General features: G+C 50.0%; 1 protein-coding gene across 1 annotated transcript in view; it reads left to right on the forward strand.

Annotated features, from left to right (window-relative positions):
- The first annotated feature begins 257 nt into the window (after positions 1-257).
- The window catches only part of LOC139394584 (SH3 and multiple ankyrin repeat domains 3b), a 117,438-nt gene continuing 97,529 nt past the window's right edge, over positions 258-20,166 (forward strand). The window contains exons 1-3 of the mRNA XM_071142689.1: positions 258-376; positions 13,302-13,523; positions 19,242-19,445. Of these exons, the coding sequence (XP_070998790.1) occupies positions 13,329-13,523; positions 19,242-19,445 (399 nt within the window). The 5' untranslated portion in view covers positions 258-376; positions 13,302-13,328. The remainder of the gene's footprint in view (positions 377-13,301; positions 13,524-19,241; positions 19,446-20,166) is intronic.

Here is a 20,166-nt window from a genome sequence, read left to right on the forward strand (position 1 = left end):
AGGAGTACTACAGACCAGCACAGGAGTACTACAGACCAGCACAGGAGTACTACAGACCAGCACAGGAGTACTACATACCAGCACAGGACTACTACAGACCAACACAGGACTACTACAGACCAGCACAGGAGTACTACATACCAGCACAGGAGTAATACACACTACTACAGACCAGCACAGGAGTAATACAGACCAGCACAGGAGAACTACAGACCAGCACAGGAGTACTACATGCCAGCACAGTAGAGTACTATACACTACTACATACCAGCACAGAAGTACTACAGACCAGCACATTACTACCACAGACCAGTACAGACCAGTTTGGTGACAGTGGAACCAGCAGGATCATTTTGATGGGAATCCCAGACCAGAGGTGACTATGATGTCCTGATGGTGTATATTCTCTAACCCTTGTCCACATACTACCTACCCCTACCTAACCCTGGTCCACATACTACCTACCCCTACCTAACCCTGGTCCCTGGTCCACATACTACCTACCCCTACCTAACCCTGGTCCACATACTACCTACCCCTACTTAACCCTGGTCCACATACTACCTACACCTACCTAACCCTGGTCCACATACTACCTACCCCTACCTAACCCTGGTCCACATACTACCTACCCCTACCTAACCCTGGTCCACATACTACCTACCCCTACCTAACCCTGGTCCACATACTACCTACACCTACCTAACCCTGGTCCACATACTACCTACCCCTACCTAACCCTGGTCCACATACTACCTACCCCTACCTAACCCTGGTCCACATACTACCTACACCTACCTAACCCTGGTCCACATACTACCTACACCTACCTAACCCTGGTCCACATACTACCTACCCTTACCTAACCCTGGTCCACATACTACCTAACCCTACCCCTACCTAACCCTGGTCCACATACTACCTACCCCTACCTAACCCTGGTCCACATACTACCTACCCCTACCTAACCCTGGTCCACATACTACCTACACCTACCTAACCCTGGTCCACATACTACCTACACCTACCTAACCCTGGTCCACATACTACCTACCCTTACCTAACCCTGGTCCACATACTACCTAACCCTACCCCTACCTAAGCCTGGTCCACATTCTATCTGACCCTACCTAACCCTGGTCCACATACTACCTACCCCTACCTAACCCTGGTCCACATACTACCTACCCCTACCTAACCCTGGTCCCTGGTCCACATACTACCTACCCCTACCTAACCCTGGTCCACATACTACCTACCCCTACCTAACCCTAGTCTACATACTACCTACCCCTACCTAACCCTGGTCCACATATTACCTACCCCAACCTAACCCTGGTCCACATACTACCTACCCCTACCTCTACCTAACCCTGGTCCACATACTACCTACCCCTACCCCTACCTAAACCTGGTCCACATTCTACCTGACCATACCTAACCCTGGTCCACATACTTCCTACCCCTACCTAACCCTGGTCCACATACTACCTACCCCTACATAACCCTGGTCCACATACTACCTACCACTACCTAACCCTGGTCCACATACTACCTACCTCCACCTAACCCTGGTCCACATACTACCTACCCCTACCTAAGCCTGGTCCACATACTACCTACCCCTACCCCTAACTAACCCTGGTCCACATACTACCTACCCCCACCTGACCCTGGTCCACATACTACCTACCCCTAACTAACCCTGGTCCACATACTACCTACCCCCACCTGACCCTGGTCCACATACTACCTACCCCTACCTCCACCTAACCCTGGTCCACATACTACCTACCCCTACCTCCACCTAACCCTGGTCCACATACTACCTACCCCTACCTCCACCTAACCCTGGTCCACATACTACCTACCCCTACCTCCACCTAACCCTGGTCCACATACTACCTACCCCTACCTCCACCTAACCCTGGTCCACATACTACCTACCCCTACCTCCACCTAACCCTGGTCCACATACTACCTACCCCTACCTCCACCTGACCCTGGTCCACATACTACCTACCCCTAACCCTACCTAAACATGTTCCACATACTACCTACCCCTACCTAACCCTGGTCCACTTACTACCTACCCCTACCTAACCCTGGTCCCTGGTCCACATACTACCTACCCCTACCTAACCCTGGTCCACATACTACCTAACCCTACCTAACCCTGGTCCACATACTACCTACCCCTACCTAACCCTGGTCCACATACTACCTACCCCTACCTAACCCTGGTCCACATACTACCTAACCCTACCTAACCCTGGTCCACATACTACCTACCCCTACCTAACCCTGGTCCACATACTACCTACCCCTACCTAACCCTGGTCCACATACTACCTAACCCTACCTAACCCTGGTCCACATACTACCTACACCTACCTAACCCTGGTCCACATACTACCTACACCTACCTAACCCTGGTCCACATACTACCTACCCTTACCTAACCCTGGTCCACATACTACCTAACCCTACCCCTACCTAAGCCTGGTCCACATTCTATCTGACCCTACCTAACCCTGGTCCACATACTACCTACCCCTACCTAACCCTGGTCCACATACTACCTACCCCTACCTAACCCTGGTCCCTGGTCCACATACTACCTACCCCTACCTAACCCTGGTCCACATACTACCTACCCCTACCTAACCCTGGTCCACATACTACCTGCCCCTACCTAACCCTGGTCCACATACTACCTACACCTACCTAACCCTGGTCCACATAATACCTACCCCTACCCCTACCTAACCCTAGTCCACATACTACCTACCCCTACCTAACCCTGGTCCACATACTATCTACCCCTACCTAACCCTAGTCCACATACTACCTACCCCTACCTAACCCTGGTCCACATATTACCTACCCCAACCTGACCCTGGTCCACATACTACCTACCCCTACCTAACCCTGGTCCACATACTACCTGCCCCTACCTAACCCTGGTCCACATACTACCTACCCCTACCTAACCCTGGTCCACATACTACCTACCCCTACCCCTACCTAACCCTGGTCCACATACTACCTACCCCTACCTAACCCTGGTCCACATACTACCTACCCCTACCTCTACCTAACCCTGGTCCACATACTACCTACACCTACCTAACCCTGGTCCACATACTACCTGCCCCTACCTAACCCTGGTCCACATACTACCTACCCCTACCTAACCCTGGTCCACATACTACCTACCCCTACCTCTACCTAACCCTGGTCCACATACTACCTACACCTACCTAACCCTGGTCCACATACTATCTACCCCTACCCCTACATAACCCTGGTCCACATACTACCTACCCCTACCCCTAACTAACCCTGGTCCACATACTACCTAACCCTACCTAACCCTAGTCTACATACTACCTACCCCTACCTCTACCTAACCCTGGTCCACATACTACCTACCCCTACCCCTACCTAAACCTGGTCCACATTCTACCTGACCATACCTAACCCTGGTCCACATACTTCCTACCCCTACCTAACCCTGGTCCACATACTACCTACCCCTACATAACCCTGGTCCACATACTACCTACCACTAACTAACCCTGGTCCACATACTACCTACCCCTACCTAACCCTGGTCCACATACTTCCTACCCCTACCTAACCCTGGTCCACATACTACCTACCCCTACATAACCCTGGTCCACATACTACCTACCTCCACCTAACCCTGGTCCACATACTACCTACCCATACCTAAGCCTGGTCCACATACTACCTACCCCTACCCCTAACTAACCCTGGTCCACATACTACCTACCCCCACCTGACCCTGGTCCACATACTACCTACCCCTAACTAACCCTGGTCCACATACTACCTACCCCCACCTGACCCTGGTCCACATACTACCTACCCCTACCTCAACCTAACCCTGGTCCACATACTACCTACCCCTACCTCCACCTAACCCTGGTCCACATACTACCTACCCCTACCTCCACCTAACCCTGGTCCACATACTACCTACCCCTACCTCCACCTAACCCTGGTCCACATACTACCTACCCCTACCTCCACCTAACCCTGGTCCACATACTACCTACCCCTACATAACCCTGGTCCACATACTACCTACCACTACCTAACCCTGGTCCACATACTACCTACCCCTACCTAAGCCTGGTCCACATACTACCTACCCCTACCCCTAACTAACCCTGGTCCACATACTACCTACCCCCACCTGACCCTGGTCCACATACTACCTACCCCTAACTAACCCTGGTCCACATACTACCTACCCCCACCTGACCCTGGTCCACATACTACCTACCCCTACCTCCACCTAACCCTGGTCCACATACTACCTACCCCTACCTCCACCTAACCCTGGTCCACATACTACCTACCCCTACCTCCACCTAACCCTGGTCCACATACTACCTACCCCTACCTCCACCTAACACTGGTCCACATACTACCTACCCCTACCTCCACCTAACCCTGGTCCACATACTACCTACCCCTACCTCCACCTAACCCTGGTCCACATACTACCTACCCCTACCTCCACCTGACCCTGGTCCACATACTACCTACCCCTAACCCTACCTAAACATGTTCCACATACTACCTACCCCTACCTAACCCTGGTCCACTTACTACCTACCCCTACCTAACCCTGGTCCCTGGTCCACATACTACCTACCCCTACCTCTACCTAACCCTGGTGCACACACTACCTACCCCTAAACCTACCTAAACCTGGTCAACATTCTACCTGACCATACCTAACCCTGGTCCACATACTACCTACCCCTACCTAACCCTGGTCCACATACTACCTGCCCCTACCTAACCCTGGTCCACATACTACCTACCCCTACCTAACCCTGGTCCACATATTACCTACCCCAACCTGACCCTGGTCCACATACTACCTACCCCTACCTAACCCTGGTCCACATACTACCTGCCCCTACCTAACCCTGGTCCACATACTACCTACCCCTACCTAACCCTGGTCCACATACTACCTACCCCTACCCCTACCTAACCCTGGTCCACATACTACCTACCCCTACCTAACCCTGGTCCACATACTACCTACCCCTACCTCTACCTAACCCTGGTCCACATACTACCTACACCTACCTAACCCTGGTCCACATACTACCTGCCCCTACCTAACCCTGGTCCACATACTACCTACCCCTACCTAACCCTGGTCCACATACTACCTACCCCTACCTCTACCTAACCCTGGTCCACATACTACCTACACCTACCTAACCCTGGTCCACATACTACCTACCCCTACCTAACCCTGGTCCACATACTACCTACCCCTACCCCTACATAACCCTGGTCCACATACTACCTACCCCTACCCCTAACTAACCCTGGTCCACATACTACCTAACCCTACCTAACCCTAGTCTACATACTACCTACCCCTACCTCTACCTAACCCTGGTCCACATACTACCTACCCCTACCCCTACCTAAACCTGGTCCACATTCTACCTGACCATACCTAACCCTGGTCCACATACTTCCTACCCCTACCTAACCCTGGTCCACATACTACCTACCCCTACATAACCCTGGTCCACATACTACCTACCACTACCTAACCCTGGTCCACATACTACCTACCCCTACCTAACCCTGGTCCACATACTTCCTACCCCTACCTAACCCTGGTCCACATACTACCTACCCCTACATAACCCTGGTCCACATACTACCTACCTCCACCTAACCCTGGTCCACATACTACCTACCCCTACCTAAGCCTGGTCCACATACTACCTACCCCTACCCCTAACTAACCCTGGTCCACATACTACCTACCCCCACCTGACCCTGGTCCACATACTACCTACCCCTAACTAACCCTGGTCCACATACTACCTACCCCCACCTGACCCTGGTCCACATACTACCTACCCCTACCTCAACCTAACCCTGGTCCACATACTACCTACCCCTACCTCCACCTAACCCTGGTCCACATACTACCTACCCCTACCTCCACCTAACCCTGGTCCACATACTACCTACCCCTACCTCCACCTAACCCTGGTCCACATACTACCTACCCCTACCTCCACCTAACCCTGGTCCACATACTACCTACCCCTACATAACCCTGGTCCACATACTACCTACCACTACCTAACCCTGGTCCACATACTACCTACCCCTACCTAAGCCTGGTCCACATACTACCTACCCCTACCCCTAACTAACCCTGGTCCACATACTACCTACCCCCACCTGACCCTGGTCCACATACTACCTACCCCTAACTAACCCTGGTCCACATACTACCTACCCCCACCTGACCCTGGTCCACATACTACCTACCCCTACCTCCACCTAACCCTGGTCCACATACTACCTACCCCTACCTCCACCTAACCCTGGTCCACATACTACCTACCCCTACCTCCACCTAACCCTGGTCCACATACTACCTACCCCTACCTCCACCTAACACTGGTCCACATACTACCTACCCCTACCTCCACCTAACCCTGGTCCACATACTACCTACCCCTACCTCCACCTAACCCTGGTCCACATACTACCTACCCCTACCTCCACCTGACCCTGGTCCACATACTACCTACCCCTAACCCTACCTAAACATGTTCCACATACTACCTACCCCTACCTAACCCTGGTCCACTTACTACCTACCCCTACCTAACCCTGGTCCCTGGTCCACATACTACCTACCCCTACCTCTACCTAACCCTGGTGCACACACTACCTACCCCTAAACCTACCTAAACCTGGTCAACATTCTACCTGACCATACCTAACCCTGGTCCACATACTACCTACCCCTACCTAACCCTGGTCCACATACTACCTGCCCCTACCTAACCCTGGTCCACATACTACCTACCCCTACCTAACCCTGGTCCACATACTACCTACCCCTAAACCTACCTAAACCTGGTCAACATTCTACCTGACCATACCTAACCCTGGTCCACATACTACCTACCTCCACCTAACCCTGGTCCACATACTACCTACCCCTACCTCCACCTAACCCTGGTCCACATACTACCTACCCCTACATAACCCTGGTCCACATACTACCTACCACTACCTAACCCTGGTCCACATACTACCTACCCCTACCTAACCCTGGTCCACATACTTCCTACCCCTACCTAACCCTGGTCCACATACTACCTACCCCTACATAACCCTGGTCCACATACTACCTACCTCCACCTAACCCTGGTCCACATACTACCTACCCCTACCTAAGCCTGGTCCACATACTACCTACCCCTACCCCTAACTAACCCTGGTCCACATACTACCTACCCCCACCTGACCCTGGTCCACATACTACCTACCCCTAACTAACCCTGGTCCACATACTACCTACCCCCACCTGACCCTGGTCCACATACTACCTACCCCTACCTCCACCTAACCCTGGTCCACATACTACCTACCCCTACCTCCACCTAACCCTGGTCCACATACTACCTACCCCTACCTCCACCTAACCCTGGTCCACATACTACCTACCCCTACCTCCACCTAACCCTGGTCCACATACTACCTACCCCTACCTCCACCTAACCCTGGTCCACATACTACCTACCCCTACCTCCACCTAACCCTGGTCCACATACTACCTACCCCTACCTCCACCTGACCCTGGTCCACATACTACCTACCCCTAACCCTACCTAAACATGTTCCACATACTACCTACCCCTACCTAACCCTGGTCCACTTACTACCTACCCCTACCTAACCCTGGTCCCTGGTCCACATACTACCTACCCCTACCTCTACCTAACCCTGGTGCACACACTACCTACCCCTAAACCTACCTAAACCTGGTCAACATTCTACCTGACCATACCTAACCCTGGTCCACATACTACCTACCCCTACCTAACCCTGGTCCACATACTACCTGCCCCTACCTAACCCTGGTCCACATACTACCTACCCCTACCTCCACCTGACCCTGGTCCACATACTACCTACCCCTAACCCTACCTAAACATGTTCCACATACTACCTACCCCTACCTAACCCTGGTCCACTTACTACCTACCCCTACCTAACCCTGGTCCCTGGTCCACATACTACCTACCCCTACCTCTACCTAACCCTGGTGCACACACTACCTACCCCTAAACCTACCTAAACCTGGTCAACATTCTACCTGACCATACCTAACCCTGGTCCACATACTACCTACCCCTACCTAACCCTGGTCCACATACTACCTGCCCCTACCTAACCCTGGTCCACATACTACCTACCCCTACCTCCACCTGACCCTGGTCCACATACTACCTACCCCTAACCCTACCTAAACATGTTCCACATACTACCTACCCCTACCTAACCCTGGTCCACTTACTACCTACCCCTACCTAACCCTGGTCCCTGGTCCACATACTACCTACCCCTACCTCTACCTAACCCTGGTGCACACACTACCTACCCCTAAACCTACCTAAACCTGGTCAACATTCTACCTGACCATACCTAACCCTGGTCCACATACTACCTACCCCTACCTAACCCTGGTCCACATACTACCTGCCCCTACCTAACCCTGGTCCACATACTTCCTACCCCTACCTAACCCTGGTCCACATACTACCTACCCCTACCCCTACCTAACCTTGGTCCACATACTACCTACCCCTACCTAACCCTGGTCCACATACAACCTACCCCTACCTCTACCTAACCCTGGTCCACATACTACCTACACCTACCTAACCCTGGTCCACATACTACCTGCCCCTACCTAACCCTGGTCCACATACTACCTACCCCTACCTAACCCTGGTCCACATACTACCTACCCCTACCTCTACCTAACCCTGGTCCACATACTACCTACACCTACCTAACCCTGGTCCACATACTACCTACCCCTACCTAACCCTGGTCCACATACTACCTACCCCTACCCCTACATAACCCTGGTCCACATACTACCTACCCCTACCCCTAACTAACCCTGGTCCACATACTACCTAACCCTACCTAACCCTAGTCTACATACTACCTACCCCTACCTAACCCTGGTCCACATATTACCTACCCCAACCTAACCCTGGTCCACATACTACCTACCCCTACCTCTACCTAACCCTGGTCCACATACTACCTACCCCTACCCCTACCTAAACCTGGTCCACATTCTACCTGACCATACCTAACCCTGGTCCACATACTTCCTACCCCTACCTAACCCTGGTCCACATACTACCTACCCCTACATAACCCTGGTCCACATACTACCTACCACTACCTAACCCTGGTCCACATACTACCTACCCCTACCTAACCCTGGTCCACATACTTCCTACCCCTACCTAACCCTGGTCCACATACTACCTACCCCTACATAACCCTGGTCCACATACTACCTACCTCCACCTAACCCTGGTCCACATACTACCTACCCCTACCTAAGCCTGGTCCACATACTACCTACCCCTACCCCTAACTAACCCTGGTCCACATACTACCTACCCCCACCTGACCCTGGTCCACATACTACCTACCCCTAACTAACCCTGGTCCACATACTACCTACCCCCACCTGACCCTGGTCCACATACTACCTACCCCTACCTCCACCTAACCCTGGTCCACATACTACCTACCCCTACCTCCACCTAACCCTGGTCCACATACTACCTACCCCTACCTCCACCTAACCCTGGTCCACATACTACCTACCCCTACCTCCACCTAACCCTGGTCCACATACTACCTACCCCTACCTCCACCTAACCCTGGTCCACATACTACCTACCCCTACCTCCACCTAACCCTGGTCCACATACTACCTACCCCTACCTCCACCTGACCCTGGTCCACATACTACCTACCCCTAACCCTACCTAAACATGTTCCACATACTACCTACCCCTACCTAACCCTGGTCCACTTACTACCTACCCCTACCTAACCCTGGTCCCTGGTCCACATACTACCTACCCCTACCTAACCCTGGTCCACATACTACCTAACCCTACCTAACCCTGGTCCACATACTACCTACCCCTACCTAACCCTGGTCCACATACTACCTACCCCTACCTAACCCTGGTCCACATACTACCTAACCCTACCTAACCCTGGTCCACATACTACCTACCCCTACCTAACCCTGGTCCACATACTACCTACCTCTACCTAACCCTGGTCCACATACTACCTACCCCTACCTAACCCTGGTCCACATACTACCTACCCCTACCTAACCCTGGTCCACATACTTCCTACCCCTACCTAACCCTGGTCCACATACTACCTAACCCTACCTAACCCTGGTCCACATACTACCTACCCCTACCTAACCCTGGTCCACATACTTCCTACCCCTACCTAACCCTGGTCCACATACTACCTACCCCTACCTAACCCTGGTCCACATACTACCTACACCTACCTAACCCTGGTCCACATACTACCTACCCCTACCTAACCCTGGTCCACATACTACCTACCCCTACCTAACCCTGGTCCACATACTACCTACCCCTACCTAACCCTGGTCCCTGGTCCACATACTACCTACCCCTACCTAACCCTGGTCCACATACTACCTACCCCTACCTAACCCTGGTCCACATACTATCTACCCCTACCTAACCCTGGTCCACATACTACCTACCCCTACCTAACCCTGGTCCACATACTTCTTACCCCTACCCCTGTTGGAGCATGCCCCTAGCTATCTGTAATGATGTCTGAGTGTTGGAGCATTCCCTTGGCTATCTGTAATAATGTCTGAGTTTTGGAGCGTGCCCCTGGCTATCTGTAATGTTGTCTGAGTGTTGGAGCGTGCCCCTGGCTATCTTTAATGATTTCTGAGTGTTGGAGCGTGCCCCTGGCTATCTTTAATGATTTCTGAGTTTTGGAGCGTGCCCCTGGCTATCTGCAATGATGTCTGAGTTTTGGAGCGTGCCCCTGGCTATCTGTCTGTAATGACGTCTGAGTGTTGGAGTGCCCCTGGCTATCTGTAATGGTGTCTTAGTGTTGGAGTGTGCCCCTGGCTATCTTTAATGACGTCTGAGTGTTGGAGTGTGCCCCTGGCTATCTTTAATGACGTCTGAGTGTTGGAGTGTACCCCTGGCTATCTGTAATGATGTCTGAGTGTTGGAGTGTGCCCCTGGCTATCTATAAATGATGTCTGAGTGTTGGAGTGTGCCCCTGGCTATCTATAAATGATGTCTGAGTGTTGGAGTGTGCCCCTGGCTATCTATAAATGATGTCTGAGTGTTGGAGTGTGCCCCTGGCTATCTATAAATGATGTCTGAGTGTTGGAGTGTGCCCCTGGCTATCTATAAATTATGTCTGAGTGTTGGAGTGTGCCCCTGGCTATCTATAAATGATGTCTGAGTGTTGGAGTGTGCCCCTGGCTATCTATAAATTATGTCTGAGTGTTGGAGTGTGCCCCTGGCTATCTATAAATGATGTCTGAGTGTTGGAGTGTGCCCCTGGCTATCTATAAATGATGTCTGAGTGTTGGAGTGTGCCCCTGGCTATCTATAAATGATGTCTGAGTGTTGGAGTGTGCCCCTGGCTATCTATAAATGATGTCTGAGTGTTGGAGTGTGCCCCTGGCTATCTGTAATGATGTCTGAGTGTTGGAGCGTGTCCCTGGCTATCTATAATGATGTCTGAGTGTTGGAGCATGCCCCTGGCTATCTGTTGTGTAAGAAAATGGTGCTGTCTGGTTTGCTTAATATAAGGAATTTGAAATGATTTATACTTTTATTTTTAATTCTTAAGTGTATTTTAACAATTAAATTTAGTTTTGATACTTAACTTTATTTAAAACCAAGTACTTTCGACTTTTACTCAGGTAGTATTTTACTGTATGACTTTCACTTTTACTTGAGTCATTTTCTATTCATGGATCTTTATTGTTACTCCAGTATAACAGGTACTTTCCCCAACGCTGCTGTTCTGGCAGGATTCTTCTCAAATTCAGCACTTTTCTACAGGTTTTGTCATTGTTCTTTTTAATCATGTTCTCAGAACAGTAAGAAAAATGTTCCCCAAAAACACACCAGGAAACATTCGTAATATTTTACATTTTTTATTTAAAAACATATATTCCATTCTCAGAATCAACACAACTCTCTCTTATCCTCTATCTTGTTAAGTGTGTTCTGGTGTGTTGGCTTCGCCACTAATTGGCCACACCTGAGTGCTTGTTTCCTTTGAAATGGGGTCTGTTTGAATAGACTAAAATGAACAGCTTTATTCAGCTTTGCCAGAACAGGGAACATTTTCACTTCCATTCTCAGAACGTTTAAAACACTTTCCATTTCACCGGTCAGGTTACTTATGGCTTTGTTTCTAGAACCAATGGGAAACCAAACAAGTACGTTCCCACAACTTCCAAGGAACCAAATGTGCTAGCTGGGTGTCTCTCTCTCTCTTGCTCTCTCTCTCTCTATCTCCCTGTATCTCTCGCTCTGTATCTCTCTCTCCCTGTATCTTTCTCGTTCTGTATCTCTCTCTCTTGCTCTCTCTCTCCCTGTATCTTTCTTGCTCTGTATCTCTCTCTTGCTCTCTCTCTCTCTCTCTCTCCCTGTATCTTTCTCGCTCTGTATATCTCTTTCTCTTGCTCTCTCTCGCTCCCTGTATCTTTCTCACTCTGTATCTATCTCTCTCTCTCTCTCTCTCTCTATATATATATATATATCTTTCTCGCTCTGTATCTCTCACTCTCTCTCTCCCTGTATCTTTCTCACTCTGTATCTCTCTCTTGCTCTCTCTCTCTCTCTCTCTCTATCCCTGTATCTTTCTTGCTCTGTATCTCTCTCTCTCTCTCCCTGTATCTTTCTCGCTCTGTATCTCTCTCTCTCTCTCTCCCTGTCTCTTTCTCGCTCTATCTCTCTCTCTCCCTCTGTCTCTCTCTCTCTGTCTGTGTCTCTCTCTCTCTGTCTGTGTCTCTCTCTCTCTGTCTCTCTCTCTCTCTCTGTATCTCTCTCACTTCACTTTAGTACATTCTGTGTCATTGTTGATCCTTTATTATTTTACTATTATGATGAGTACTAATACTATACTGTGTAGCAGTGTTGGTAACAGGTAATAAAATCAAATGTTATCAGTCACATGCGCCTAATACAACAGCTGCAGACTCCTGTTGATTCCTTGTGTGTGTGTGTGTGTGTGTGTGTGTGTGTGTGTGTGTGTGTGTGTGTGTGTGTGTGTGTGTGTGTGTGTGTGTGTGTGTGTGTGTGTGTGTGTGTGTGTGTGTGTGTGTGTGTGTGTGTGTGTAGGGCTGTGACTGGACAGTGAGTGACCCCATGCCTCTGAGTCCGACTGCCAACGCTAAGCATGACCCCCCTGATCATCCCCGGCAACCAGCTGCTACCAATGGCAACCAGCCAGGTTCCGCCCTTGCCAGGGACGACGGGAGGACTTCCTCCCCAGATCCTCCTGACGACGGCTCTGGAAACAGCATCGTCATCCGTATTGGCATCCCTGACCTGCAGCAGACGGTACACGCAAACACACAAACACACACATATGAAAACTCTTACCTAAGAAATTGATTCATAAATTCACAGGTGTGTGAAGAATGTCGCCGGAGGAGATGACTGCCGTTTTACGGGCTCTTAACCAATCGTGCTGTTGTGTGTGTTTTTTCGCGTTATTTGTAGCCAACTTTGTTTCTGCCACCGTCTCTTATGACGAAAAGAGCTTCTGGATATCAGGACAGCGATTACTCACCTCGTACTGGACAACAATTTTTTTTTAATGAGTTGGACTTGAAGGATTTATTTCAGACACCCGACAAGGCCTCATCCTCGTCATTCGCAGGAGAAAGAGACAGAGATATCAGGGACGTAGGTCGGGGTGCCTTGTAAGGATTTGATGGCGAGTGGGTAATCTGCCTCTACGTATTAGCCTGTAAGGACAGACGCTAGGAGACGAGAAGCAAGTACAGTACATTTAATAAATAACGGACATGAAACAAAACACGGACAGCGTCTGGACGGGAAACAAAACGACATTGATGCTGACTCGGGAAAGAAACTAAGAGATACAGGGGAGGTAATTAATAACATGATGGAGTCCAGGTGAGTCTGATGATGCGCTGATGCGTGTAACGATGGTGACAGATATGTGTAATGATAAGCAACCTGGTGACCTTGAGCTCCAGAGAGGGGGAACAGGAGCAGATGTGACAGTACCTCCCCTCTAAGGGCGCCACTCGGCGTCCCACCTGGGCGAGCCCGACGAGCCAGCTGAGGCATGGAAGCCCGACGAGACAGCTGAGGCATGGAAGCCCGACGAGCCAGCTGAGGCATGGAAGCCCGACGAGCCAGCTGAGGCATGGAAGCCCGACGAGCCAGCTGAGGCATCCATTGTTTCTTCGGCAGCCGTACCCGGACCCAACGTCACCCACTTAAACAAAAACACTTCCTGATGCTTCCAACATTGGTGTCAAAACAACATTAATGCTCTACATACTACCTACCCCACCTAACCCTGGTCCACATACTACCTACCCCTACCTAACCCTGGTCCACATACTACCTAACCCTACCTAACCCTGGTCCACATACTACCTACCCCTACCTAACCCGGGTCCACATACTACCTACCCCTACCTAACCCTGGTCCACATACTACCTACCCCTACCTAACCCTGGTCCACATACTACCTACCCCTACCTAACCCTGGTCCACATACTACCTACCCCTACCTAACCCGGGTCCACATACTACCTACCCCTACCTAACCCTGGTCCACATACTACCTACCCCTACCTAACCCTGGTCCACATACTACCTACCCCTACCTAACCCGGGTCCACATACTACCTACCCCTACCTAACCCTGGTCCACATACTACCTACCCCTACCTAACCCTGGTCCACATACTACCTACCCCTACCTAACCCTGGTCCACATACTACCTACCCCTACCTAACCCGGGTCCACATACTACCTACCCCTACCTAACCCTGGTCCACATACTACCTACCCCTACCTAACCCTGGTCCACATACTACCTACCCCTACCTAACCCTGGTCCACATACTACCTACCCCTACCTAACCCTGGTCCACATACTACCTACCCCTACCTAACCCTGGTCCACATACTACCTACCCCTACCTAACCCTGGTCCACATACTACCTACCCCTACCTAACCCTGGTCCACATACTACCTACCCCTACCTAACCCTGGTCCACATACTACCTACCCCTACCTAACCCTGGTCCACATACTACCTACCCCTACACCTACCTAACCCTGGTCCACATACTACCTACCCCTACCTAACCCTGGTCCACATACTACCTACCCCTACCTAACCCTGGTCCACATACTACCTACCCCTACCTAACCCTGGTCCACATACTACCTACCCCTACCTAACCCTGGTCCACCTACTACCTACCCCTACCCCTACCTAACCCTGGTCCACATACTACCTACCCCTACCTAACCCTGGTCCACATACTACCTACCCCTACCTAACCCTGGTCCACATACTACCTACCCCTACCTAACCCTGGTCCACATACTACCTACCCCTACCTAATCCTGGTCCACATACTACCTACCCCTACCTAACCCTGGTCCACATACTATCTACCCCTACCTAACCCTGGTCCACATACTACCTACCCCTACCTAATCCTGGTCCACATTCTACCTACCCCTACCTAACCCTGGTCCACATACTACCTACCCCTACCTAACCCTGGTCCACATACTACCTACCCCTACACCTACCTAACCCTGGTCCACATACTACCTACCCCTACACCTACCTAACCCTGGTCCACATACTACCTACCCCTACCTAACCCTGGTCCACATACTACCTACCCCTACATAACCCTGGTCCACATACTACCTACCCCTACACCTACCTAACCCTGGTCCACATACTACCTACCCCTACCTAACCCTAACTCGGGAAAGAAACTGAGGAAGTGACAGTCAGCCACCAATTGTGCAAGTTCTCCCACTTAAAAAGATGAGAGAGGCCTGTTTCATCATAGGTACACTTCAACTATGATAGACAAAATGAGAAGAAAAAAATCCAGAAAATCACATTATACAATTTGTTATGAATTTATTTGCAAATTATGGTGAAAAATAAGTATTTGGTCAATAACAACAGTTTTTCTCAATACTTTGTTATATACCCTTTGTTGGCAATGACAGAGGTCACTCAAAATAGGTAGGTTTTCACTCAAAATCTCACGATACATGGCCCCATTCATTCTTTCCTTTACACGGATCAGTCTTCCTGGTCCCTTTGCAGAAAAACAGCCCCAAAGCATGATGTTTCCACCCCCATGCTTCACAGAAGGTATGGTGTTCTTTGGATATAACTCAGCATTATTTGTCCTCCAAACACGACGAGTTTAGTTTTTACCAAAAAGTTATATTTTGGTTTCATCTGACCATATGACATTCTCCCAATCTTCTTCTGGATTATCCAAATGCTCTCTTGCAAACTTCAGACGGGCCTGGACATGTACTGGCTTAAGCAGGGGGACACGTCTGGCACTGCAGGATTTGAGTCCCTGGCGGTGTAGTGTGTTACTGATGGTAGGATTTGTTACTTTGGTCCCAGCTCTCTACAGGTCATTCACTAGGTCCGTGTGGTTCTGGGATTTTTGCTCACCGTTTTTGTGATCATTTTGACCCCACAGGGTGAGATCTTGCGTTGGAGCCTCAGATCGAGGGAGATTATCAGTGGTCTTGTATGTCTTCCATTTCCTAATAATTGCTCCCACAGTTGATTTCTTCAAACCAAGCTGCTTACCTATTGCAGATTCAGTCTTCCCAGCCTGGTGCAGGGCTACAATTTTGTTTCTGGTGTCTTTGACAGCTCTTTGGTCTTGGCCATAGTGGAGTTTGGAGTGTGACTGTTTGAGGTTGTGGACATGTGTCTTTTATACTGATAACAAGTTCAAACAGGTGCCATTAATACAGGTAACGAGTGGAGGGCAGAGGAACTTATTTTCCACCATAATTTGCAAATAAATTCATTAAAAATCCTACAATGTGATTTTCTGGATTTTTTTTCTCATTTTGTCTGTCATAGTTGAAGTGTACCTATCTCTATAGGCCTCTCTCATCTTTTTAAATGGGAGAACTTGCACAATTGGTGGCTTACTAAATACTTTTTGCCCCACTGTATAGGGGGGTTACTTAATAACGTGATGGAGTCCAGTTGAGTCTGATGAAGCGTTGATGCGTGTAACGATGGTGGCAGGTGTGAATAATGATAAGTAGCCTGGCGACCTTGAGCGCCAGAGAGGGGTCAGCAGATGTGACATAGCCAACGTACAATCATTGGATAACAAAATAGATGAGCTACGATCACAAATATCCTACCAACTGGACATTAACTGTAATATCTTATGTTTCACCGAGTCATGGCTGACATGAATAACATACAGCTGGCTGGGTTTTCGGTGCATCGGCAAGAATAAACAGCTGCCTCCGTTAAGCCTAGACGAGGTAAGATCACGAATATCCAACGGGACATAAAAAACTGTAATATCCTATGCTTCAAGGAATCATGGCTGAATAACGACATGGATATTCAGCTAGCGGGATACACGCTGCACCAGCAGGATAGAACAGCCCACACCGGTAAGACGAGGGGGGGCAGACTGTGCATATTTGTAAACAACAGCTGGTGCACCAAATCTAAGGAAGTCTCTAGATTTTTCTCGCCTGAAGTAGAATATATTGTGATAAACTGCAGGCCCTCCATTTGATATATCCAACCACAACTCTATCCTCCTGATTCCTGCTTACAAGCAAAAATTAAAGCAGGAAGCACCAGTGACTCAGTCAATAAGAAGTGGTCAGATGAAGCAGATGCTAAACTACAGGACTGCTTTGCTAGCACAGACTGGACATGTTCCGGGATTCTTCCGATGACATTGAGGAATACACCACATCAGTCACTGGCTTTAGCAATAAGTGCATTGAGGACGTCGTCCCCACAGTGACTGTACGTACATACCCCAACCAGAAGCCATGGATTACAGGCAACATTCGCACTGAGCTAAAGGATAGAGCTGCCGCTTTCAAGGTGCGGGACTCTAACCCGGAAGCTTACAAGAAATCCCGCCATGCCCTGCGACAAACCATGAAACAGGCAAAGCGTCAATACAGGGCTAAGGTTGAATCATACCACACTGGCTCCGACACTCGTCGGATGTGGCAGGGCTTGCAAGCTATTACAGACTACAAAGGGAAGCACAGCCGCAAGCTTCCCAGTGACATGAGCCTACCAGACGGCTCACATCAACAGCATCCTCGGAGACACCCTAGACCCACTCCAATTTGCGTAACGCCCAAACAGATCCACAGATGATGCAATCTCTATTGCCCTTTCACACCTGGACAAAAGGAACACCTATGTGAGAATGCTATACATTGACTACAGCTCAGCATTCAACATCATAGTGCCCTCAAAGCTCATCGCTAAAACAAGAACCCGGGGACTAAACACCTCCCTCTGCAACTGGATCCTGGACTTCCTGACGGGCTACCCCCAGGTGGTAAGGGTAGGTAATAACACATCCGCCACGCTAATGCTCAAAACGGGGGCCCCTCAGGGGTGCGTGTTCAGTCCCCTCCTTTACACTCATGACTGCATGGCCAGGTATGACTCCAACACCATCATTAAGTTTGCCGACGATACAATGGGTAGGGATGATCACCGACAACGACGAGACTGCTTATAGGGAGGAGGTCAGAGACCTGGCCATGTTGTGCCAGGACAACAACCTCTCTCTCAACGTGATCAAGACAAAGGAGATGATTGTGTACTACAGAAAAAGGAGGACTGAGCACGCCCCCATTCTCATCAACGGGGCTGTAGTGGATTAGGATGAGAGCTTCAAGTTCCTTGATGTCCACATCACCAACAAATGATCATGGTCCAAACACACCAAGACAGTCGTGAAGAGTGCACAACAAAGCCTGTTCCCCCACAGGAGACTGAAAAAGTTTGGCATTGGTCATCAGATCCTCAAAAGGTTCTACAGCTGCACCATCGAGAGCATCCTGACTGTTTTTTATTTTAACTTATCTATTTTCTACTTAACACTTAATTTTCTTAAATCTGCATTGTTGGTTAAGGGCTTGTAAGTAAGCATTTCACTGTAAGGTCCTGTTGTATTGGGCGCATGTGGCAAATAACATTTTATTTGTGTGTGTAGAAGTGTCTGCGGTTGGATCCCGAGGCAGCAGTGTGGAGCAGTAAGCAGCGTGTGTTAGTGACTCTAACACAGAGTCTGACTGATGTTCTGAACTACGGTCTGTTTCAACCGGCCTTCAACGGACGAGCTGGGAAGTTCCTAGACGAGGAACGACTGCTGAAAGACTACCCTCTACCCCCCATCACCCCTATTCCCTACCTAGAGGTACCCTCTACCCCCCATCACCCCTATTCCCTATCTAGAGGTACCCTCTACCCCCCATCACCCCTATTCCCTATCTAGAGGTACCCTCTACCCCCCATCACCCCTATTCCCTATCTAGAGGTACCCTCTACCCCCCATCACCCCTATTCCCTATCTAGAGGTACCCTCTACCCCCCATCACCCCTATTCCCTGCCTAGAGGTACCCTCTACCCCCCATCACCCCTATTCCCTGCCTAGAGGGACCCTCTACCCCATCACCCCTATTCTCTATCTAGAGGTACCCTCTACCCCATCACTCCTATTCCCTATCTAGAGGTACCCTCTACCCCCCATCACCCCTATTCCCTGCCTAGAGGTACCCTCTACCCCCCATCACCCCTATTCCCTGCCTAGAGGTACCCTCTACCCCATCACTCCTATTCCCTATCTAGAGGTACCCTCTACCCCATCACTCCAATTCCCTATCTAGAGGTACCCTCTACCCCATCACCCCTATTCCCTATCTAGAGGTACCCTCTACCCCATTACTCCTATTCCCTATCTAGAGCTACGCCCTATACCATATCTACACCCTAAAACCTAGACACCACTACCTACACAACTACTTGTACCTACACCCTACAACCTAGACACCACTACCTACACCACTACCTATACCATACATTCAACCTAAATGCTGAAACTAAAATTGTTTTAACTCATAGGGCTGTGTGTGTGTGT

Source organism: Oncorhynchus clarkii, unplaced genomic scaffold (assembly GCF_045791955.1).
Source record: "Oncorhynchus clarkii lewisi isolate Uvic-CL-2024 unplaced genomic scaffold, UVic_Ocla_1.0 unplaced_contig_4353_pilon_pilon, whole genome shotgun sequence".
Lineage (NCBI taxonomy): Eukaryota > Metazoa > Chordata > Actinopteri > Salmoniformes > Salmonidae > Oncorhynchus > Oncorhynchus clarkii.